Below are 25,863 nucleotides of genomic sequence, written 5' to 3'. Positions count from 1 at the left end.
ATGGGAAAAACAACAAGTCAGAATCAACAAAAAAAGCCACAAGATTACAATTTGCTAAATTACACTGGGGAAAAGAATATTTTTTGGAGACATGTCCTGTGGTTTGTTAGAACTAAGATTGAACTGTTTGGCCATAATGACCAGTGTTACATTTAGAGGAAAAGGGGGAAAGCTTACAAGCCTAGGAACACCATCCCAACTGTGAAGTATGGAGGCGGCAGCATCATGTTGTTTTGCTGCAGAAGGGACTGGTCCACTTAACGTACTGCCAAATTAGTTAAAATGTGCTTTAATGACAACAAAGTGAATGTTTTGGAGTGGCCATCACAAAGCCCTGAGCTCAATACTTTGGAAAATTTGTGGGCAGAGTTGAAAAAGCTTGTGCGCGCAAGACAGACTAAAAATCTGACTCAGTTATACCAATTCTGTCAGGAGGAATGAGCCAAAATTCCTTCAAACTATTGTGAGAAGCTTGTGGAGAGATACCCAAAACATTTGACCAAAGTTATACAGTTTAAAAGCAAAGCTAACAAATACCAAGAAAATGTATGTAAACTTTTGACTGTCTTAAAATTAATAAAAAATTCTCTTACAAAATTCTTTCATTATTCTGGAATTTAGCAAATGTAAATCCTAACAGACCTATAATAGTAAACGTTAAGTATAATTTAACATCAGACCTTTTTTTTTCAAAATTGTTATGTTCCTTTTTTTAGAGTGTATGTAAACTTCTAGTTTCAACTGTACATGCATACAGATGTATATTAAAGTATACAGATGTTATTTGCTGCTAACCAGCTACCAGAGAGAATATATTTTTGTTGCTTGAAAATGTCTGCATATTTTTGCTGTTCAGAGTGTTTATGCTCTACACATGTTCTCTCTCCCTCTCCAGCTGCTCGTCTCGCTCCACAGCCTCAACCTCCACCCTCACTTCCTCCCCCACCATCTGTGCCTCCATCCCAGCCAGTCCAGCACACACCTGCCCCAATCCAAACTGCAGTCATTCCCCAACCGACTCCACCTATACAGCCCCACCCACCTGTGCAGCTCCGGCCTCAACCACAGCTCCCTCCTCAAAACCCAGTCGTGCCCCCTACACCCGTCTCGACCCCTCAGATAGCGCAGGTCACAGCCACTGCTCCTCCACAGCAGATCACCACCCTCCCCGTCACGCAGACCACCGTCACCAAAGTCCAACCCCAGATCCAGCTCCCCCCACAGCTTCTCAGCGTCCCCGGCCTCCAGCAGCAGGTCCTGTCCCACATCCAGAGTCAGGTTGCAGCCCAGATTCAAGCTCAGGTCGGGACCACCGCCGGAATGCCCCAACAGATCAAACTGCAGTTGCCCATTCAGATCCAGCAGCAGGGCGGAGGGCAGGTTCAAGCTCACCAGATACAGAACTTGGTGACCATCCAGACGGCCAGCGTCCAGGAGCAGCTCCAGCGCATCCAGCAGCTCTGCGAACAACAGCAACAGAAAAAGAAACAGCAGGAGGCTAAGAGAGAACAGGCCCAGCAGCACGTCAGTCAGAGCGACCTGATACAGAAACAGGTCAGAACACATGTACACTTTCAAAGTTAATTTATATAATTATTCAAAGTCCATGTGAAATCAAAATCGACAGTTTATTTTGCTAGCGCACTTTATTATTTTTTAGTTGAACAATTTAATATGTGCAAGTTAATTCACTAAGATTTTCTATTTTGGTAAGTCTCATTCGCTTAAAAGTTATTTGCTTCCACGTTTGAAGGGGTATTTATTCTCTGTTGACGTCAGTTTGACAAATTTAGCTACCATATTCTTAACCATGACCCTCTAACTGTTAGTTTGCTATGAGGGAATGATCTGCGAACAGAATTCTCTGTCCCCTACTCAATATTTTGTTTCTGTTGAAAGTACAACACACCAAAACGAAAGTCTTAGCAACTTACTGTTCGTGCAGACTTTAAAGATGTCTTGTCATTGTAATGGAGGCCAGCTAGCAAAGTGCTATGCAGGTAAACCTCACTCCTCTGACCTCAATAGGTGCTCTAGCAACAGACACTAGAGGCCATGGTCTTTAGCCTTTTTGTTAGAGCAACCCAAAAGGTCTGGTGCAGTAGGGCTGTTGAGTTACATGTGGGGGCTCGTCCGGGATAGGAGTGAGGTTTAGGGGGTGAGTGTAACAGGGGCCAGCTAGCGAAGTGCTACGCAGGTAAACCTCACTCCTCTAACCTCAAAAGATGCTCTAGCAACAGCTGGTTCAATCTCAGCTCAGACCGGGTTGGGTGCGGTAGGACCGAGTTGCATGTGGGGGCTCCTCCAACATGGGAGTGAGGTTCAGGGAGGTGAGGGTAACGGAGGCCAGCTAGGAAAGTGCTATGCAGGTAAACCTCTCTTCTCTGACCTCAAAAGGTGCTCTAGCAACAGACACTAGGGGCCATGGTCTTTGGTCTTTTTGTTTGAGCAACCGACTCCCATACAAAGAAATGTCGGTTCAATCCCAGCACAGACTGGGTTGGGTGCAGTTTGACCAGTGCGTTACATAATATTTAATATTTCATACAACATTTTTGATCTCCATGAAGAAATTTATTTTGGGAAGTAAAACAAGCAAAAAGTAAAATTTGTATTAAACTGTTATTTTTTATGAAGTTTTTACTAAACTGTAAAATGTGATGGTTTAATTAAAATGTCAGGTTTTAGAAATAATATGCTTTTATTTTTACCAAATTATCCTTTTGACTGCCATATAATTTGTTCAGTGATACATTTTTCCAAACCCCACCTTTGTGTGACGCTAATATGTGACATATTTTGTCATATGTAATATTATAACATGAATACTACCTTTGCATGTTCTAAAATAAAGACTCTTGATACATTATGAGTAAAATCTAATGTTGATCAAACTATAAATTCTATAATTTGATATTAGTATAAAACAACTTTGTTAAAAATGATTCTTATGTAAAATACAGAATAGAATACAATATCTCTGTTCAGAATCAACTAAGGTGTTGAGGCCACAACATGGCTTTAATTAAATTCAGTTGAACCCTCCTTCAAAATACAATGGGTAGGGGAAAACGGTAAAGAAAAGTAATTGAGGTAAATGTATAAAATCTGTTCTTATGAATTAAAACTGTTATTAAGTTAACACTGTTACTGTCAGAATGTTTTTCACACATTGTAGTCTTTGGTCCATTTGCAAATTGCTTAGACCATTTTTATAGTAAAAGTGTCATATTTTTATCTGCTTATAGGACATTTGTCTAAATGCAGCCATTTATGCTAGTTTAGATTCAAATCTTGAGCATTTTAATCTGGCAATTACAATGTTTTGCAATTAAAGTTGTGTTAATTATGTTTTTGAAATAGATTTAAGTTTTTTGTTCCTCAAGGTGTTTGCTCCTGATTTCCTACAAATAAAGTACATTTTCTAAAAAACAGTTGACATTGCAGAAGTTTAAATGCTTATTAATGTTTTTACGGGTCTACACAAACAGAAAAGGTTCAAAAGGTTAAACGCTCTTCATTTTTTCACTCAGGTTGCCCAGAAGCAGAATGTGGCTATAGAGCAGTTAAAGCAGAAGAAAACCATGACTCCTGCTGAAAGAGAGGAGAACCAGAGGTAAAGACTTTCTTTCATCTATCTTTTTCTCATTTGTTCCTATTCAAGTAACTTTTTGTTCCAGAAATTATATTGATTTTTAAATCCCAACTAACAAAGCATTATTCGATCCACAGATAAACTGTATTTACTGAGCTCTTACTTAAGAATAGACTGAATTTAATGAGCCAGATCCATTGTCTTTTGTCTGTTCGGGCAGGATGATTGTCTGTAACCAGGTGATGAAGTTCATCCTGGATAAAATCGATAAGGATGAGAGGCAGGCGGCCAAAAAGAGGAAGCGGGAGGAGTCTGTGGAGCAGAAGCGCAGCAAACAGAACGCCAGCAAACTGTCGGCTCTACTCTTCAAACACAAAGAGCAGCTCAAAGCTGATATCCTGAAGAAAAGAGCTCTGCTGGATAAGGAACTGCAGCTGCAAGTGCAGGTAAGCAACAGCAAAAGACCAAACTTTCTCTGATTTACACTGATCTGAGATGCTTTTTCGTTCAGGATGTGTGTTTGAACTGTTAAGCTTTTTTTTTCTTTCTTTTTACAAATTCTAAGACCAACTCACTCCTGTCTGTTTCCTGTTCTGTTTTCTTTTGATACTTATATAAAAATTACTTTCATCTTCTAACATTATTAAATAGGGCTGGGCGTTTTGGCCTAAAAAAAAATCTAATTGAATCTAATCTTTAATTGAACATTTTAACTCTATTATGATTCATGAACGATTATTTTATTTATTTATTTTATGTTTTTAGTTCACTGAAAAGTTTTGTACAGTTTTGTATATGCTCACATATTACAAGTGAGAAGGGGGGATACTTGATTTTAATTGAAGGAATCGAGGGAAACACACACTATCTACTATCTATGATTATTTACTGAACATCAGCGTTGAACAACTGAAATTAAAACACACACTGCCTGAAACCAACAGTCACAAATATATTTGTACTTTTGGAAACTGAATTCTCTTCAATGTTTTTCATATTTAAAGTTAAATATAAGCAGTATCTCTTGTAAAAAAAATACTCTTTTATATCCTGTAAATAATGCTTAGTTCAGACTGCATGATTTTAGCCCCGTTTTTAACTCGCCGACAGGTTTTGAGAAATCACTGACAAATGCCTGAAATCACAGGCAAATCGGTGCTCGTGCATATGAGTGACAATCACACAGTATGAGCTATCAAAAACGCGATCTGAGAGAATCGACCAATGAGTCGACGATGCCTGCCAGATATTTGGCGAGCTAAATATCTGTGCAGAGTTTTGCTTGTTCTTCCTGTGCTCGCGTTCTCCGGTTTCCTCCCACAGTCCAAATAACATCCACCCTAAGCAATTGATCACAAAAAATGGTCAAGCTCTAAGTGAATACACCTCTTCTCAGCCATCCTTATCCGACACTTAGCTACAAGAAGCAAGAGGGGAGTCATCGAGATCTACCTGAGCTCAAACTCTCCTCTTGCCCTGCAACAGGAGGCAGCCCAGGGCTCGAGGATCTCTTAAGGTCTGGGCTCTCTCCCGGGACAGCATGCCAAACAAGCTTTAATATCAATCATCATCTAAGTGTGAAACCTTAAATATTTTAAACATCTTCTGTAAACAAATATTATAATGCAAATGATCATTTTATTGTAATGTAAAATATGCTGTCTCAATGCATCTTCGGTGCAGCTTCCAATCATCTTTAATGTAGTGCAAAGTGCGACGTTTAGTTACATTTTTTTGAGAGGCACCACACCTGTGAATTCGACACACAAGCTTCAATCATCCTTAACGGAGCAGGGTCGCATGATTCCACGTCGTGAGGAAGGTAATTAAAAAAATTGACCTGAAAATTTTTGATCGATTATAGATTCTGAATACTTTTCAATTAATTGCCCAACCCTACTATTAATCCCTGTTTTCTTATTTAAAAAATAATTGATCTTACCTCTTACTATAAAATCTATAAAGTCATATTTCATTTTTTTATAACTTCTATTATTTTCATTAGTAATCTATTTTGTGTAAAAGTGCCTGTCAAATGATTAAATATAATTCTTATCCTGTATTTAGCTCTGCTTTGACCTGGGGGATGTGCATACAATATTTATTTTTAAATCCAGCTTTTAGTAAGGGAACAAAACGTTAAAAAACAAATATGCAAATCCTTAAAGTTTTTATTTTATTTTCTAGGTTATTTAGAATGATTTTTAAGATGTATAACTATTTTAAGTTTTGTAATTCATAGTGTTCACAATATACATGTTATTTTTGAAAAAATAAATGAGTAGATTTTATACAGTTCATATGATAAAAAATTGATTTATTCCTATCTGGGTAAAGGGAAAGTGGACATACAAATAAAAATGTGCTAAAACATTTACTTACTCTTAGATGATTCCCAAGATTTTCTTTCTTTTGCTTGACACCAAAGAAGAAATCTTAAAGAATGTTGTACGTGGGTAACTACTATAGAAGTCGATAGTTACTATTTTTTTCATAATTCTTAAAACTATTATTTTTAGTTCACCAAAAGAAAGAAAATCAAGTTTGTGAAAAGTGTAAGTAAATGATGAAATAATGTTTATCCTTACAATTTGTATCAGTTTTATTCCTTTTAATGCTGCTCATTTTTGAATGATGCGGCTATTATATATTTCAAGCAATAATACATTCATGTGTAATTTAAAATTTCAAAGAATCTCTTAATTTTATAGTAAATCAAAAGAGGATACTATGACAACAATTAAAAGTTATTAAATGATATTAAAAAATTATTCTAATTCAGTTAATCTGCATATTAGATATATTTTGGAAAGAAGTCTAGAGTAAAAAAAAAAACTTGCTGTCAATTTACCATTACTGGAATGAATGACATAACAATAATATTTTGCACCATTTATGCCAGTCTTAGCAGTGTTTATCTAGCTGTAGAAGCACATGCTTTCATTTCCCACCCACATCTCGGCTTTTCTTTCTCACACACACATATTTAGAGTGCTGAATCTGCATGATGGCGCATGTTGAGTCATTTGCACATGTGTTGTGTTATCAGGAGGAGTTAAAGCGTGATCTGATTAAGCTGCGGCGGGAGAAGGAAAAGGCTCAGGCAGCAGCGGCTCAAGCAGCAGCAGCAGCGGCAGCAGCAGCCGCCAGCACTCATGTTCATAGCGGTCTGTCCTCGTATACGGGCACAGTTACGTCACCCACGTCCACACACAAACGCAAGCGGGAAGAGGAGAGAGACGCCGCCAAGCCCAAACGCAAGAAGATGATCTCCACTACCTCAAAGGACAGCAAGAGGGACATCAAGTTGTACTGCATTTGCAAGACGCCCTACGATGAGTCCAAGTAGGAGAGCTTTCATATCGTTTTTTTTTCTTACTTGGAATTTATCAAGTTGTTATGTAACATTATCCACCAGAAGCTTTATCACTTGTCAAATATAAATGCAATTAATTATTAAGAATTAAAAAAATAATTAAGAATTATAAAAAATGAAGAATATAATTTTTTTGTGTTTTATTTAATTGAATCTCATTTTTTTAAAACAATACTGTTTTGATTATTTGCTTCACAAGTAAAAAATACAATAATTATTGTCAAAATAATAGTCAATACGAGTTTAAAGGCAACACACTACATATATATATATATATATATTTTTTATAGAGTTTTATTTTGTAATAATTTATTATAATGCTGCACAATATATCGTTTCAGCATCAATATCGCAATGTGATCTTTCACAGTAGTCACATTGCAGGATCTGCAATGTCAAGTTCAGCTTCAGTTTAATCATCCCTTGGGAAATTTGGGTGGAATTATACCTGACCAACAACTATATTGTTGAGTGCTTGTAAAGTTTAACCTTAATAGAGTGAAATAGTGCTTGCTTGATTTATTTTTAAGGCCTATGACTTTAAGATTTCAAGCGCATTTAAATTCTGTGTACAAGAAATCTTTTATGCAATAAAAACTATGCAGATTTAATTACTTACATTTGATTATTCAACGTATACAGTTATACTCGCAAATAAAAAGTCTATGAAATCATCACTATCTATATAAAATTATGAGTTCCAAATTGAGTTTGATTCATATCACAATAAAAATTGCAGAATTACAACTTTTCCAATATCGTGCAGCCCTAATTTAATACCATTGATATTGAAATTAGGTTTTGGGGGGGATTAACATAATTTAATATATTAAAAAGTTTTAAATGGACGCTATTTACCTCTTTGCATTGTATTTATCTATATATGTTCATGTTTGTATGTATGTATGTATGTATATCGGCACCTTAGAATTGTAAGGTTCTATCTGACATTTTTGTCAAAATTGAGTTATTGACATATTCTTATTAAATGACAACTTATTTACATTATGGCATGTTTTTTATAAGTTGTTTACATTTTAAGACTTTTTATTTAAAAAAAAACAAATGTTAAACACATACTGTTTGCCATGGAATGCAAAAACTTGAACTTGAAGTTCAATATCTCAAAATCATTCAGATCGCAGATAGAACATATATATCAGATTAATATGAACACATCTAGTGTGGTAAATGCATACTTTGAAAATATTCAAATATATATTATAGACTTAATTTAAAAATCATTCTTGGTTTGGCAGTGGAAATACAGTTTAACTTTGCGTTGTTATTCACTGATACTTTGCAACTGCTGATTAGTTGATTCACGTTTGATTCATAATTTTGATAAAACCTACTGTATATCAATTCTGTATAATTTGTTGAGTAGCTTTTAAAAAGTTATAGCTCAGGAAAAAAAAAAACTTGTAAAAGAAAAGCAATTGGTAAAATACATTAAGTAACGGTAGAATTGTTTGCTGAAGCCCTTAAATATGGTTTTAAAGTCAATGTGAGATTGAAATGAGGTTGTTGTTGGTGCAGGTTCTACATCGGCTGTGACCTCTGCTCTAACTGGTATCACGGCGAGTGTGTGGGCATCACAGAGAAAGAGGCCAAGAAGATGGACGACTACATCTGTTCGGAATGTAAACGCGCTCAGGAGGGAAACACAGAGGAGCTTTACTGCATCTGCAGAACTCCATATGACGAGTCACAGTAAGCGCATGCTCTCATCATCACGTATATTTCAAAATGTACACGTAGAAGCACGTTTTCTGATTATACGGATTGTTTTATAGGTTCTACATCGGTTGCGATCGCTGTCAAAACTGGTACCACGGGCGCTGTGTTGGCATCTTACAGAGCGAAGCCACACACATCGATGAGTACGTGTGCCCGCAGTGCCAGTCTACTGAGGACGCCATGACTGTTCTGACGCCACTCACAGATAAAGACTATGAGGGGCTGAAGAGAATCCTGCGCTCCTTACAGGTTTGTACAAATACAGAGGTGTTTAGGGTATGTTTGCAGTTTGAAGCTGCGACTAAAAATGGTGTTTGCCTACATTTTCAGGACTTGCTATATGGAAAGGCTGATTTCATTTAAAAACATTATTGTGTTACCCTACGTTTACATGTTTGCATAAATTTATTTACATGGTTTTTGAAAATGACACCATTGTTGTCTCCATGCACTAAAAAAACATTACATGCATACATGAAACATTATTTTGTGAAATGGTGCCATCCTACGGATATTACGTTTTCAGGAAAGCAGTTCATTCCTGGGTGGTTTATCTAAAAATCATCTTTTACTCCACCTCATGTCATTTCAAGCCTGTATGCTTTTTTTCATTTGTGTTATATAAGAGGGCTGGGTGATAAAATTGGTATGCATATTTATTGACTGAACACCATGGTCATAAAAGGTTCCATATGACGTTTTGGTATGAATCGCTATAGTTATATTAAAATGTGGCTGCAATTTTGCGAAACCGTGATTAATGCAATTAGAACTAACCAATCTGCTTCACACTTTATATGGAATATACACATTTCAGAAACTGCAGACTAATTACCTCAGACAAACACAGCACATCCAAACAGTGCAGTGCTTTTTACTTTTCTCTGAGAAAACAATTGATCTTCGCTAAGTTATGAAAGACGTCATAGAAAATAGTGAAGGAAACTAAAGGATTGTGACTTCAGGTAAGAACAACAACACTGGTGAAACTGACTGCCATGTAGCATCAATGAGGAGATTGTAAATAAAAAGGATGTAAGGATGTCGCCAGAGTGGCTTTTTGGTTTCTTTTCTTGTGCATCCCAGCCACTGGCTCCCCATCTGAAAGATTTTGCCAGCAAAGGGGTAATATAGTCATTCAACTTCATAATTTGTAATGTTGCAGTGTGTATTTGAATAATGATGGTTGGTTTCTTTACTTAAAAGCTCAGATTTGATTATAATTATTTGTGTTGTTTACAGAGTTTGAGGTTTACTGTATCATTACCTGTATCATTACCTTAAAGTTTGCTTCGATTGTTCAGTATGTACACGTTACTATTGCACACACTTTGTAACATTTTAAGTTAAGTAACACAAAAAAATGATAATATTACTAAATCTGTTGTTAAAAGATATTCATTAAATAGCGATGTCAAATGATATAAAACATGATATTGTGATAATTTTATTTGCAATATCACACAGCCCTAATAAGAGATATTCTTAAAAATGTTGGTAATCAGAACATTATTGTTTGCATTAGCTTCTATTGTATGGTCAAAAAATACAATGGAAGTAAATAGGCTAACTGTGCAAGTTTGGTAATCATTGATGATGTTTCCTGTGTGTTAGTCCCATAAGATGGCGTGGCCATTCTTGGAACCAGTGGATCCGAATGATGCTCCAGATTATTATGGGATCATCAAGGAACCGATGGGTATGAGTGTTCTTTTCTCTTCTTCCCCCTAATATTTTTTTCTATTTTTGTTTAGTGACATCTGTAAAATTCAGCAGTTTGTATGTTTCCTAATGACCCTATTAGGTTATTCAAATGTTACTTTTCATGCATGTTAATGTAATGCAGCTGTTTGTAAATGTAACATTTTAAACATCAAATTGTAGAACTTTTTTTAAAACTGATAGTTCACCCAAAAATGTTCATTTATCATTTACTCACGCTCTAGTTTTTGTAAACGTTTATGAATTTCTTGTGTTGAACACAAAGCAAGGTGTTCTAAAATTTGTTGGAAAAAAGCAGCCATTGACATCCATAGTAGGAACAGAAAATACTATGGAAATCTATGGCTGCTTTTCCTCATGGAAAAAGTGAGTTCATAAAAAAATTAATTCAAACCGGTTTAGAACAAGTGGAGCAATAATTGAAGACAGAATTAAATTTTTGTGTGATCTATCAACCTATGTGTGCTTTCAAAACTGTTGAGAAGCAGTATTTATTGGAGAGCCAAACACTTATCATGCGATGTGTACCTTGGTAAAAAAAAATGCTGTTAAAATCACTGAAGCTGAAAAATGATCATCTTTGTGCTGTTACCTACCTAATGATGAGAGAATTATTAGGAAATATCAACCATTTTCAGCAGTGACTAGACTTCTTGTCAGCTAGCAGTCAAATATGACAAATGTGTGACTTATAAGGTCTTTGAAAAGAATTTCACCATTTTGATAATTTATTGTGTTCATGTACTAATTTTTAATAATGTATCTTTGTTTTAATAATTGGTTGTATTATTTTCTTCTCTCCTTGCATTTCCGTTGCATGCAGACCTTTCTACAATGGAAGAGAGGATACAGAAACGCTTTTACAGCAAACTCACAGAGTTCGTAGCGGACATGACCAAAATCTTCGACAACTGCCGCTACTACAATCCCAGCGACTCGCCTTTTTACCAGTGTGCGGAGTTCCTGGAGTCCTTCTTTGTACAGAAACTCAAAGCTTTCAAAGCAAGCAGGTAATTTCCACTTGTACGCACATATAAAAGAGCTGGATAGAATGGTTTTAAACGTACTTGTACATATGTTCATGTAAGCCTATGGATTTAAGTTGAAAAGGAATTTAGCATTAAGCATCAAAACAGTATAAGAATAATACAGCATTTCGTGTACTTTATAATCTGATTGCATTTATTTTTATCTATTTGTATATGTATATGCTTTGTGTAAATAAAACCAGTTTTGTACATTTAACATGACTCAAAAACAGATTCAAAAATATTTCAAAAACAGTGACTCTAATTCATATTTATGTATTTTTGGCAACATATTGTAAATATTCAAAATAACTAAGTTACTGCCCCATTGAATTATTTCAGCAATTTTTTTCAAAATAGTGAACCATCACATATTTGCTAAGCAATTATCGGTTTAATTTGCACTTTAACACAAAAGGCTGCATGTTTCAGTTGGCCCCAGGTAAGAGGGTGCTTTTAGCCATTTGTTTTAGTTTTAGAAATTGTCTACTGTTTAGTTTGCACTAGTGTTTGTCATTTGTCTGTTCCATTGCATTGACTTCCATACATCCAGTTTTATTTTGTGCCTGCCTATCTAGTCTTCATTCACACTATGAATGTTCCTGCATTTAATCTATTTTAGTTTTGACGCAATCATCGTCATCTGTCGTCCGAATTCTCTGACTGGCATTCTATCTTCTTATTTTTCTGTTTTTATTTCAACTGCAGTATGCTAATAACATCACCATTTGTGTTTGTGCTTCATGCATGTCATTCATACGACCCATTATTCTCTCTTGCAGATTGTCTTAAGTCATAGTGGCTGAAGGGGCGGAGTCACTCTTTATTAGCGAATCACGGAACATGCTGTTTTATTAACAGCGGAAACTGGTGTACATTTAAGTGAAACGAGTCGCTCAGTTCGGAGGTTGAGAATCCTGTCAATAAAAGCCAAAAACTCCAGTGAAGCCTTTGACAATCAGAGAGCGGCAGCCATGTTGAAACACTGCGAACACAAAAATCAAGGGAAATGCTGTCTGTGCATATATATGTATGATCCTGTTTTTTTGTTTTGTTTTTTTTTTTCATCATAATGTTTGCTGGTCACATGATGTTATTTATGGTGTTTACATGAATGCATGATCATATTTATCACGTGGATTGGCTTGATTAAAAGCATTTTAAGACTTTTCTTTTCAGTTGCATTGTAATGTGCTCGACTTTCAGCTGGTTCGCTCATCTGTTCGGGTTTTCATTGAGAGGTCTAATGAATTTTGTGTAGTTTTCGCAGAAAATTACGCAGTTTCAGTTGGCTTGAATAAAAAAAAAAAGGTAAAATAGTTTTAATTCCTTTTATTAGGATTTCAATGTTGAAATAAAGGACCATGCTTTATAAACGGTTTAATTTGTATGATTTTATTTTTATTTTGTAAACGTAATCTGACTTCACAACCAATCTAAATGACTGAAAAGGCATTCCCGGTGTATTGTACCAACATGGCTGCCATTCCTTTTACTCCTGAAGCAGTCCCCCCCACTCTCTGTTCCCATGTTGCGGATTTCATATTTGTGGATGTTCAATAAAACCAAAGGGCTTTTAACCTCATTCTCTCTGTATTCTCTAGGTCTCATAACAACAAACTACAGTCATCAGCCTCATAGAATACAACCACATGCTGTTCTAAATAAACTTTGAACATTTAATTCAAGATGGAACTCTTTCCCAGTCAGCCAGCATCGCTCATAGCCACATCGTTTGGTGGAAAATCGGACAGAAAAGCTGTGGGTTTGGATCAGGAATGGACGGTTTACATTTTTGGTTGTTCAAACAATGAGTTTTGACTGGGATGCTGTCCTGGCGGATTTCCTATTGGATTAAACGCCTACAAAAATGTTTTTTTGTGAGTTTTTAAAAACCTTTCGGAATCGCTTTCGCATTATCCAGGACAGCAGGAGTCTATCATGGGTGCACCCGTTGTTTTGTTGTTTTTTTTCTCCTCTCTATTTCATAAGATTCATCATACTACTTCAGAAGTGGAATGTGGGCGCAATGGGCTTATTTGTTTTTAAGCAATGGGGTAGAACAACCTACCTAAAATAAGGAAGCATTGCTTGCGTTGAGGACTGATGAAAGTGCTAGTAGAGAAGGTATCATGTTTGTATAACTTGTCTTTTTTTTTTTTTTTTGTATTACAACTGAAGAAATATTGATGTATATGAAACAAATAAATGGAGGGGACGGGATTCTCTCTTCTACATTGATTAAGATGTCTCTATATTCTTTCCATTTGAAAAGCAGTACCTAATGTAATCCTCAGTAGACCCCCTGAACAATATGCCGATTCATATTTTGGAAAATTCATATTGGATTTCTTTTTAGAATATGGTGTATTCGTGGATAGATTCATGATCTTAACACAACGGTTCATATTTGTGTGTGGGTTGTGTTAAAAGGCGCACAACAAACCACATATTTTCTCATGTTTATAGTTGAGGATATACTAAATACAATAAACTTTTTTTGTTATATTTTTAAGTGCACTTTTTCCATCTTGGTACAGACTTTGTATGGCAATAACCATGTTCATTCTATGATTTTAGGATTATAATATTCTATAAAGTCTTTTTATTTATGTGACTTTCGTATACTTTGCATCATTTGTTTCAAAGCTAGCTGCAATCCCAGATCTATATATTCATAAACTTTAAATAGTAGTTTTAATGAACTGAATTAAATGGGGTGACATGAAGGCTCAGTGGTTAGCTCTGTCCCCTCACAGCAAGAATGTTGCTGGTTCGAGTCCCAGCTGGGTCAGTTGGCATTTCTGTGTGGAGTTTGCATTTTCTCCCCATGTTCGCGTGGGTTTCCTCTGGGTGCTCCGGTTTCCCCCACAGTCCAAAGCCATGCGCTATAGATCAATAAACTAAATGGGCTATATGAACAGCTAGTGTTTTTCAGCCAATGATGAACTTTCAGTGAAAGCTCTATGTGACTATTTTCAATTTTACAGTTTCTTTTACAGCATTAATGTTGTAATTCAGATATAATCAGTTAAATAGCATCCATTTGATTGTAAAAGTGTAAAAAGAGACGAAAAACCGTTTAAACGCAGGTGCCACCATTAGCAGCAGGCTAGCTCAGAAACTCTATTTAAAATACTGAAGTAAAATTAATTTCCATATTTTAAAGACATGGCATGGAAAAATATAGTTTAATGCAGGGCTTCTTGTTTGGTCTGATACCCACTTTTTGTGTCGTATCTCAGGCAAGCAGTGAAGATCGCTGTTTTTTTAATTTTTTTAAAGAAATTAGAAATTTAACTGGCCAATTTTGTATGGACGACAATCTCTGAGGCTGGCTGAATGAAATTAAACGTATGTGTGCATTTACCCCATTGGTCGTAGTATTTGAGTGTGTATGGATTTTTCCTAGTACTGGATTGCAGCTCGAAGGGCATCTGCTGTGTAAAACACATGCAGGATAAATTGGCGGTTCATTCCACTGTGGTGACCCCTGATGAATAAAGGGAATAAGCTGAAGGAAAACGAATAAAAATGTCATTAACAATAGGCAAGCTGTGTTACCATCAACGTAAGCTGTTTTTCAAGCCCAAAGAAAGTGTAGTTTCACTTACAAGTTCTACAGTTACATAATTTAAACCGTGAAATGATACATACCTTCCACCAACTTCTATTGTTTATCATTTGTTAGCGTACAATGGTGTATAAATGTTCTGTCTCCATTCAGTAACGTTAAACACGTGGTGTTGTTGCTTCATATCCGTCCATTCTTCACGGAATTTTAAACATCAGAATGCCAAGCGCCATTGACCAATCAGAATTAAACTTAGAGCTCATTTGCCCCTCCCTTAACAGAAAAACATCAAAAAGAGGCAGTATATTTTATTAAAAATAAATAATTAAGCTTATCTTACATTTACACAGTCACTGTAGTATTGTTTAAATGTGGGTATAAAACGAAACAAATATTAAATGTGGGTGGAAATGAATCCACAACCTCTCAACAACAACATATGATAAATATATTTACTGAAAGTAAAATAATCCGGCTTTTAAACGTCAACCCAATAAGTCCAACCAGGTATCAGTAACAAAGGGAGACCCAAAATATTCATGTATATTTCTGAAATGTATATTCTGAAAATGTAATGCATTTGTATCTGTTTGAAGGTCATGTATCTTTTTAAAGCCCAAAATATTCAAGTTCATAATCGGCATTCTCAGCAGATCTCGCGATAATGTGTGACCCACGTCTTCACGCCAGCGGTGTGATTTTTCAAAACGGCCCAATAGGAAGATGCTTTTGCTCGAACAGGCCAATCAGATTGTTCAAACCGCGAGTTTAAAGATCTGTGTCATACTTCCTCCTCCACAGTCCTTTGGTTGAAAGTGGTGAGTTCCTACTTTTGCTCGTATTTAAATAGTATGTTAATACCATTATATAAAGATGTATTTATGAAATGTGAATTGATTGTGATGTATTGTTGTTTTATATGTCACGGATATATTTTATTTTCCAGGCTACGACACACTGTGATCAATCAAACTCCATTAAAATGTCTGCTGCAAATGAGAACACCGCTCGACTCACTCAGTTCAAAAACAAAGGAAAAGATGCCACTGTAAGTGACCACTTTGCATTATAGATAACATGCTATAACAGAATAGCATGAAAACAGCATAAAGAGAGTCGAATGTTATTGTTACTTTTTAAATATATCGTATTTCAGATTAGCTTTCATATAAATGTTAAATACTGTAATCTAGGAGCTGAGACGTCGAAGGATCGAAGTCAACGTCGAGCTTCGTAAAGCAAAGAAAGACGAGCAGATTTTGAAGAGGAGAAACGTGAGCAGTTTTCCGGATGAGGCCACCTCTCCTCTCCAAGAGAAAAGCCAGAACTGTCAGGTATGCAGATCAGCCGACTTGCTGCTCAAGATCAGTAAACTCAAGAAATTTCAAATAAGACACTTTGGTTGTTATTACTCTACTTCCCAAATTAGCTGAGCCCCCAAAATGAATACTCTGTCATTTACTCGTCATTTTTAATTTTAACTCTTTCTAAGTTTTGTTGGACACAAAAGTATATAAAGTTATTAAGAAGAATAAAGGAAACCTGTAACCTTTGACTTCCATACTAGGAGATACAAATATGGAAGTCAATGGTTAAAGCTATTCCGCTCCCTGTAAAAAATAATAATTTGTGTTCATCAGAATATAGAAACTCATAAAGTTTTGAAACCACTTGAGGGTCAGTAGATAATGAGTGTATTTTCATATTGGGGTGAACTATTCCTTTTGAAGATTTAAGGCAAGGCAGGTTTATATAGCACATTTCATACACTGTGGTAGTCCAAAGTGCCTTACTGTACATAAACAGAAATAAAAGAGACAACAAAATAAAGACCAATAATAAAAGGGATTAATTTTTAAAAAATGTTTTAAGAGTTAAAACAAAAAGACAATAGTGTGATCTGCTGGACGTAGCACAGTGCTTATTCAGTAAAGGCACAGCTAAACCGATGTGCTTTCAGAATAATTTTGAATGTACCTAATTTCGGAGCATTAAATATGCAAATGATTTATTGATTTAAAAATACACTTTTTGCATGTATCTCTACAACAAAAATGTAAACACTGGTTCAGGTTCAAAATTAGTTTCAACTTTTGTTTTTTTGACACATTAAATCAAAAAAATACACCAAAACCGCCAGATATTTTTAATACTTGTAATTTTATTTTTTGAGTAAATATGTATATAATGTCAAATTTTGTATAAGTGCATCTCACTGTAAAAAAATAAATAAAAAAATAGATATCCATGGCTTTGTCCTGGATGGGAGAAAATACTTTAGAAATGTATTGCAATTTTAAATCTACAGACATGCGTTGATAACGTGCTAAAATAAACCCTAAAGTATTTTGGATTTCCTTCTGTTACCCTAAAAAAATGCAATATGAAAGGCCAAAGACCCAAACTTGCAATATTGAGATGTGCTTTTTTTTTTTTTTTTTTTTTTTTTTTTTTTCCCTGTAAGGTCTTGCCTTCTATGTTACACCTCATAAAATCTCCATTCTGTTCAATCAGGCGCAGCACTGGACAGTGGAGGAGATTGTAAATGGTGTGAACAGTAATAACTTGGAGACTCAAGTCCAGGCCACACAAGCTGCCAGGTAATTCCCAGTAGATTGCTTCTACATGTGCAGATAGCTCTATTCATCTTAACTTGTATTTAAGCTTCATTTCTTACACTGACATGCAGGAAGTTGCTGTCAAGAGAGAGACATCCACCTATTGACCGCATAATCAGTGCTGGTCTGATTCCCAAGTTCGTGGGCTTCCTGAGCCTGGTAGACTCTCCTCCTATACAGTTTGAGGCGGCCTGGGCTCTGACCAACATTGCATCTGGAACATCTGACCAGACCAGCGCCGTGGTCCAGGGAGGGGCAATCCCAGCATTCATCAGCCTCATCTCGTCACCACATGCTCATATTAGCGAGCAGGCAGTTTGGGCTCTTGGAAACATCGCTGGTGGGTGCTAAGTAGAATATTTCAGTTAGATCCCTTAATTTTCTTTTTAATGTGAGTGTACAAATTGATTTGTTCTTTTTGTGTTTGTGTGTGTGTGTGTGTGTTTGTAGGTGATGGTTCTGGGTATAGGGATAGAGTCATTAAGCATGGTGCAATCCCCCCCCTCTTGGCTCTGCTGGCTGTTCCTGATTTGTCTGTGTTTCCTGTAAGTTATTTATATAGATGGATTTAAATTGGTTTTAAAGTTATTCTCAGATAGGTGTCCATTGTAATTTGGTAAAAATAATTTTGAGAAATGTATTTAATGCAATATTACAATCTAAGTTGGTTAAAAATGTTGTTGTTGTTGTTGTTGTTATTATTATTATTATACCAAATAACATGAAGCTGATTTAGACCAATTTACAGATTGAATATCGCAAAAATGTGTCTTTTTATGATTTTTAAAAAAGTTTTAAAAATAACTATTCCTCAGATAATTAAGTATCAAAAACATTTGATAATTAGTGAGGACAACATTTGTAATTAAATAGTGAAAGGCAAATTCCTAATGTTTCAGAATTTGCGCATGAAAATGTAAGAAAACCCCAGACAAATTCATTACATTTTCATGCACTAATTCTGAAACATTCGGAATTTGCCTTTCACTATTTAATTACAAATGTTGTCCTCAATAATTATCAAATGTTTTTGAACTGATTCTCAAGCAAATAATAAAAATTATCAGTTTAATTAGTTTTGTTCTTGTTTATTTACACTCTAAGCTTAATAGATATTATTATTATTATTATTATTATTATATTAAATTTATTATAAAGGTATACACTTAAGATTTACTTTAAACCTTGGGCTCTATTTTTACAATCCATGCGCAGGGTGCAAACGCATTAGGGGCGTGTGTCAGAATCCACTTTTTCTTAAATAATGATGAAAAAAATCCGCTTTCTGCCGTGGTGCATGGTCTGAAAGGGTTCAGCTTATTTTCTTAATGAGTTATAGATGTGTTTTGAGAATAAACCAATCAGAGTCTCATCTCTCATTCCCTTTAACAGTGCGTTGCATCGCACCATAGCGCATTTGCTATTTACATGACGTAAGTGGAAAAACTGAGGGTTTCACTAGCAAGAAAACAGTTAAACAGAGCATCTACAGCGCGAGAATGAGAGATGAGCCTTCTTATTATTAACTTTCATGTTTGGGGATGGGGAAACGTGTCGTACGCACCGACATCAATTAGCCTATAAATAATTAATTTAGTTTAAGCGCAAAAATTAGTTTCAAAACTATTTCTAAATTCAGTTCTAATTTCCAGCAAACAAATAAATGAACAATAATAACAAAATGTGTTCAAAAACCTGAGTTATATCCTAATACACATGCTACGCGCCCATATGGTCTGAAACCTGACAGGTGGGCAAATCTAAGCTCGTTTTTTAATTAAGCAAATATAAATATGCATATAATACTGCTAAAAATAATACATTATACATTAGCAAATTGTCATGAATGAACTGAAAAAGCCTCCCGGGATGAAGGCATGAAAGTATAGTTTTTATATTAATGTAGGCTTGAAAATAATCTTTTGTAATATTTTTAATCCTTAATATGTATTATATTTTAATTTTTCATATGTAAAGATTTTTGCGTATTGCTCTACATTTTGTGTGTATTAAGCAGTGTGTAAGCGAGGCGCACAACTAACGTGCTCTGCTGGACAATAGACCGGCTTTGTTCAGGTCTATAGAACCGACTATTATAGTTTCTCAAAATAGCAATGCACCTCAACACGCCATCTTTTTTTTAGATCAGAACGCCTATGGGCGCACATATGATTGTAAAATAAAATAATTGTGTTTTTTTTTTTTTTTTTTTTACAAATTTGATGACTACAAATTGCTAATTGCAACTTGTAACATTCTCCCTATAAATTTACATTTAGAAAACCTATTAATGTATTACATTTTTTTTTAAATCCGTCTATAAGCTTCTACTGGTCCAGAACTCAGCTGCCCACATCATCACTACACTCTTTTTCACCATATTACCCCCATTTTACAAAATCTGCACTGGCTTCCAATCCAACCTAGAGTCGATTATAAAATCGTCCTGCATACTTTCAAGGCTATCCATAACCTCACACCAGCTTATTTGTCTGATCTCTTCCATATCATCACTCATTTCTGCTCCCTTAGATCCTTCTCCTCCATACACTCTGTTCCCTCTGCCAAAGCTTTCAGTCACTCTGCTCCTAAACTCTTGAATTCTCTGAATTCTCTTCCTGTTGACATCCGCAACATGGAGACTCTCCCTCAGTTTAAATCCAGACTTTAAAACTTGTTCAAAATAACTTGCTCTTTATAAGGCATACTACATTCTGTATCATGTCTTTTTGTATTTTATAATCTTCTCTTTTTTTTTTTTTTTTTTTTTTTTTTTTTTTTTAAATATACTGTGGGTTTATTTTTAAATTATTGAATTGTGTATATTTGTTGTACAGTGATCATGGGTTCTTGAAAGGTGTATTGCATAAAACGTATTTAAAATTATTAGCTAAAAAAAATTAAAATAAAGGTTTTTACATGTATTATCTCTAAACCTCAAACAATGCTGTTTTTGGTGTTCAGGACTATTTGTTTTAAACTGTAGTGAGCATGCATTACCGCTAGATGGCGTGAAAGCTGTGTAGAATTACCCTGACCAGCCAGTTTTTCTTCTACAGGCTGGTTACCTGAGGAACGTCACATGGACCTTGTCAAACCTGTGCCGCAATAAGAACCCTGCACCACCTCTGGAGGCTGTGAAACAGATACTACCCACACTCATCTGCCTTCTGCAGCACAGTGACAAAGAAGTGCTTGCGGACACCTGCTGGGCCATCTCTTACCTGACCGACGGGCCCAATGATCGCATTGAGGTTGTGGTGAACGCCGGTGTGGTTCCTCGACTGGTGCAGCTACTGGCATCTGGGGAGCTGTCCATTGTGGTAAGTTGGTGGAAAGTAGTGAACTCTTGAGTTATACGTTTAAAATGGTAAATTTAATAATAACTTTTTTATTTTTTCTTGCCACAGACCCCCTCACTACGTTCTATTGGTAACATTGTCACTGGCACAGATGAACAAACGCAGGCTGTGCTGGAGGCTGGTGCTCTTCCCATGTTCCCAGCTCTGTTGCGCCACCAAAAGAGCAACATTCAGAAGGAGGCGTCCTGGACTCTCTCCAACATCACGGCTGGCAGAGACTATCAGATTCAGGAGGTCATCAATGCTGGCATTGTGCCGTACCTGGTGGAAGTTCTCAGACGAGTATGTCACCACATGAACACAATACAATACTTGTTCATGAAGTTAATTTATTTTCAACTTAATTTTTTCTCTCTCTTGCCTCATGCAGGGTGATTACAAGACCCAGAAGGAGGCTGTTTGGGCAGTGACCAATTATACCAGCGGGGGCACAGTAGAGCAAGTGGTTTACCTAGTTCAAGCCAACGTATTGGAGCCCTTGTTGAACCTGCTCTCCACTAAGGACAGCAAAACTATTCTGGTCATCTTAGATGCCATCACAAATATCTTTTTGGTATGAGTCAATTTTAAGTTGAGGGTAAATGAGTTTTATTGATCTTATTGAAACCAAGTATAGATGATTTTCATCTCGACTGCTACATCTCAAAATAAGGAGCGAATCAGATTTTATTAAATTTTTCTCTAAGAAGTTTGTCACATGTTGCCACTTGTGTGTTCAGTAGCTCTTCTGTCATGTGTGCATTTACAGACCAATTTATTTGCCCTCCTGTGAATTTTATTTATTTTTTAAAATATTTTCTAAGTGATGTTTAACAGACAAGGGCATATTTTTTATTTTTTAAATGCATCCTACTGAGGAAAAAATATAAAGGGAAGTCTTGTTTCTTTTAGTTTGACTGGAATAACAAAAAATACAATTAAACTGTTAACTGGTGAGGTTGATGTAATTGGCCCGACTACTCTAAATCTCTGGATGCTAATCTTGCAAAATGACTAGTGATAATGATGTTTTTGTTCTGATATTTAGTTACAATATTATTTGGTATAATCCCCTCTGACCCACACACAGTTATGACTCACTTTGGCTTCGTTATTTCAGATTGACTGAAAGAACTGATTAATCCAATTTTCTAGTCGCATAAATTAAGGAAACATCACAAACTTTCTGTCTGTGCATTTAAAGTTTTACTTAGTAAATGCATTTACTTTGTAGTCTGAGCACATTATTTTTATTTCAATAGTCCATTAATGCAAATAGGTAGATCTGGAACATGACATTATTTTGTTTTTCCTCTGTTAATATAACTTTGTTTTGTTTTTAGGCTGGAGAGAAGATTGGTGAGGTTGAAAAGCTGTGTTTGATGATTGAGGAGTGTGGTGGCCTGGACAAAATCGAAGCTTTGCAGTCTCATGAAAATGAAATGGTTTACAAGGCCTCCCTCAACTTAATTGAAAAATATTTCTCTGGAGAGGTGGGTTGATCAAATTTTGAATCTCTAGTTGCGCATTATGCATTCTTTTTTTTTGTGTGTAGAGTTTTATCAGTCTGCATATTAAAACTCTGAATTATTATACATTCCACAGACGGGATGGGGGGGTAATCTCAACTTTGAAGTTTAGTTTTATCTTTTGCTTTTAATTCTTTCAAGAACTGCTTTTCCTAAATCCCTGATTTCTGTCTTGCAGGAGGAAGAGGATGAATGTGTCGCACCTGAAGCTACAGATGATGGTTATGCATTCCAGATCAACGAAAACCAAAGCACTTTCAACTTCTAAATGTCTGACCTGTGAAATACTTTTGTATGATTGTTCCGATCATTTCTGCACGCCACTTATCTTGTTCATGTTTGTCTCTGTTTGGACCTCGTGCTCCAAGTTGTACATATGAATCTGTCAGTTTTAATTGTTGCAAATAAACCAACCGAAAAAGAACCAAAGTTGTTTTCTTCTATATTCAAGACATGGACTAAATAAAATATGAATAAACAATAAAGAGGAAAGACTGATGTTAACCGCCAAGTGAAATAAGTGTATATCCTACAGCACTATGAATATCAAGTAGGTCTGATGTCACAGTCTGGGCGGTTTAAGCGGCTCCACAGACACCTTGCAAACCACATTTCCTCAAATCGGTCGCCCATAAGCGATACAACTTTTCCCTCAAGGTCTTGGAATGGCAGTAGACGCCGAAAGCTGTTTGTTCGTGGAAAATATGTTAAACTTCGGGAGGTCTCTGTAAGCGGATCTTTTGAGGGGACGTCGTGGATTTACTTTCACAGACGGTAGAAATACGAGGAGCGCGTTAAAGCGTGTGTATGTATGCAGACATGGCAGGGCTGTGCACATCCGGGCCACAGGACCGTGACTCCATTATTTTCTGTTCACTGTGAAACTGGCGTTGAGGGGAACCAAAAAGCAACTCTGTAACACATTCGACCCGTTTTTTGTAGTAGTCAGCCTGGATAAGGGTCAAGGACATGTCTAATCAAGGAGTTAGAAGGAATGGACCCGTTAAGTTGCGTTTAACAGGTAAGGAATATGCGACATCGTACAGTTTCATCTGAAACTGGCTAGCTGGCTAACAGCTATTGCTGTAAGTCATTGTAGTTTTCTGCCTTTTACCGTGAACCTTCGCTTTGAAGAGCTCTGCGAGTGTGTTTATTTGTCAGATAATATGTTTTGGGTTATGGTGATAGTATGACTGAAACTGGCGTTTTGTTGCAGCGTTGCGTTCTTTAGCAGGTTGGACAACGTCATAATGGAGCCTCAATGGAGCGCGAACGCAACAATTACATTTCTTTAGCTTCAATTGTTTACATTCTTTTGGTTGCGTTGTGATTATCGTTTAAATACGCGCAGCTGCTGATGTGGACGATTGGCTTCGCGAAGAATACGGCTTATTGGCATGAATTGAATTCTTAAGCTTGCTTTATGTAGCCCGTTGCCCCAAATGCAAAATGTAAGAAATCACGTTGTTTCAGTCACTGCAATGCTAATCTGCGAGTGTTTATCTCAATTGTGTTTGAAAATGTTTGCACCAATTAGTACTGTAGACTACACTAAATACTACTAACTAGTGAGAATGGATATTACACGTTGCTTTATTAGATGGAAGAGTGCGGCAGAACATGCGTTAATATAGTATTTACCATAGAAAAGTTACACTGTTAAATGTTTATATATATATATATATATATATATATATATATATATATATATATATATATATATATATATATATATATATGCATCTGTATGTATATTTGTTACAACAACTTAGCAATAACTATTAATAACAGTCTACTGATTAATGCATGCGTTTAAAGCACGAGTTTGGTTTTTTCAAATTTCATAGTTAACATATTTTTCAGTTGTTTAGTATTATAATTATCCACATGCTTTTATTCGTAATGTTCTTGAACAGACTTTAGCTATTGTCTAAAAGTATTAAAAATAAATGTAAAAATTCTTACATATTCATTATCTGAAACAAAAAAATTACTTGTTTTATAAATTATACAAATCTTCACAATATAGGCAAACTACTACTCGTATACACTTTATCAGTGTGATTTGACTAACAGTAGAAAGACATACTATGATTTATGTTTATGTTAGCTATATATATTTTACAAATATTTCTTTTGTTCACCTGCATGCTAAGTTTAACATGATTTGAAATGCTATTTTATCTGACTTAAATGATTTTATTTTAGCTACACTGAATGGCTGTTACTTTAAAAGATGAGCAATTTATGCAAACATAAAGTAAGTTGTGTTTCCTGTGAGCGCTGCTGTTTCCTGTTAACCTCTCGGTTATGTTGGCCATTGTGCTTTAAGGACCCACCAATTGGCGACGAGACCCAACATTAAAGAACCAAAAAATGTAAATTGAATCAGTTCACGATTATCTAGCCGTCTGCATAAAAGTGTCTGTTCATGACCTCAGGGAATGCATTCCACAATGAAGTGGACTGTGCAGTGAAATCAACCTCCAAGTATGCAGCAGGATGTTGTAGTATTCATCATGACCCAGCACTGTGGTTGTGGGAGGAAGCTGCAGTCTGAGACACTTGAAGATTTGTCTGTGGGGCTCTTGAGATGTCTGGCTCGTGCATACAGAAAGCTCATTTTCCTCCCTGGTTGCTGTTGCACCCTTAAATGAGCTATTTTCACTTCGCCATGGGTTGGAAAGAGGATAAAACTTTTACAATGACTGACCTGCTGTCATCTCTCAGCTTCTCACCGGTTTTCAGTGCTGCACTATATTGGAGATTAGCCTAGTTGTACTATAATGCAACCTTTTTTTTTTAATTAAGACATCTTCTTTGGTTAAAACATTTAAATGCTAAAGCTCGTGTTTTAGTAGGATGATGACTTTAGAGTGGCTGATGCATATTTTTGAAGTATGTTAATGTGAATTTCATAAGCCAAACATTTACAAACTTTCTTCAAACATTCTGATTTGCTCGGGAAAAGTTATTTTTAGTTTCTTACTTAGAAGAAATTAAGGTTAAAATTACCGATTAGTGTAATACTGTTAGCACCAGAATTTGACTGATTTTTATTTACATTTAAATTTAAATGTACAATTTACATTTAGGATCATGGCGCTTAACAGGGCCTTAAGCATTATCAAAAAGCTTAGTTTTCGCAGGTCAAAGATGCCAAATGTAACCACAACAAAACTTATGTGCAGGGCACATGTGCAATCTTGCAGCCCGAAGTCCCAGGGCTATTGTTTTTTCAGTCAGGCTACCAAAATCTACACTGTGCATGGTTTAGATAGATTTTGGTTGTTTTGTATTTCAATGAAACCAAGTGAAACCACAACAAAACTTTTGTGCT

General features: G+C 35.8%; 4 protein-coding genes across 54 annotated transcripts in view; 3 read left to right on the top strand and 1 right to left on the bottom strand.

Annotated features, from left to right (window-relative positions):
- The window catches only part of bptf (bromodomain PHD finger transcription factor), a 39,798-nt gene extending 26,096 nt beyond the window's left edge, over positions 1-13,702 (top strand). For 26 of the 50 annotated variants that reach the window (XM_087244378.1, XM_087244415.1, XM_087244388.1 and 23 more), the window contains 9 exons: positions 896-1,554; positions 3,534-3,616; positions 3,816-4,041; positions 6,645-6,940; positions 8,511-8,684; positions 8,768-8,960; positions 10,326-10,410; positions 11,257-11,443; positions 13,066-13,702. In XM_087244378.1, coding sequence (XP_087100504.1) covers positions 896-1,554; positions 3,534-3,616; positions 3,816-4,041; positions 6,645-6,940; positions 8,511-8,684; positions 8,768-8,960; positions 10,326-10,410; positions 11,257-11,443; positions 13,066-13,102 — 1,940 coding nt within the window. In that variant the 3' untranslated portion in view covers positions 13,103-13,702. Of the gene's footprint in view, positions 1-895; positions 1,555-3,533; positions 3,617-3,815; positions 4,042-6,644; positions 6,941-8,510; positions 8,685-8,767; positions 8,961-10,325; positions 10,411-11,256; positions 11,444-12,243 lie in introns of all 50 variants that reach the window. The other 24 variants (XM_087244406.1, XM_087244418.1, XM_087244390.1 and 21 more) reach the window with 1 other exon arrangement.
- Positions 1-25,863, bottom strand: part of LOC147845623 (uncharacterized) — an 807,608-nt gene that overhangs the window by 48,162 nt on the left and 733,583 nt on the right. The window lies entirely within an intron of this gene.
- Positions 15,837-22,932, top strand: kpna2 (karyopherin alpha 2 (RAG cohort 1, importin alpha 1)). The gene is given in 11 exon segments (NM_001002335.1): positions 15,837-15,853; positions 15,982-16,083; positions 16,229-16,369; positions 17,550-17,635; positions 17,725-17,993; positions 18,104-18,198; positions 20,713-20,976; positions 21,064-21,297; positions 21,386-21,568; positions 22,338-22,487; positions 22,702-22,932. Coding segments are annotated over 10 exon segments (1,578 nt in total). The 5' UTR covers positions 15,837-15,853; positions 15,982-16,017; the 3' UTR covers positions 22,792-22,932.
- Positions 23,329-25,863, top strand: part of smurf2 (SMAD specific E3 ubiquitin protein ligase 2) — an 85,329-nt gene continuing 82,794 nt past the window's right edge. The window contains exon 1 of one of the 2 annotated variants that reach the window (XM_087242965.1): positions 23,329-23,544. In XM_087242965.1, coding sequence (XP_087099091.1) covers positions 23,493-23,544 — 52 coding nt within the window. In that variant the 5' untranslated portion in view covers positions 23,329-23,492. 2 annotated transcript variants of the gene reach the window in all.

Source organism: Danio rerio, chromosome 3 (assembly GCF_052040795.2).
Source record: "Danio rerio strain M-AB ecotype USA chromosome 3, GRCz13ab, whole genome shotgun sequence".
In the NCBI taxonomy this organism is placed as follows: domain Eukaryota; kingdom Metazoa; phylum Chordata; class Actinopteri; order Cypriniformes; family Danionidae; genus Danio; species Danio rerio.
The sequence above is the reverse complement of the archived record's forward strand: the minus strand, read 5'-3'. Positions and strand labels throughout refer to the sequence as shown.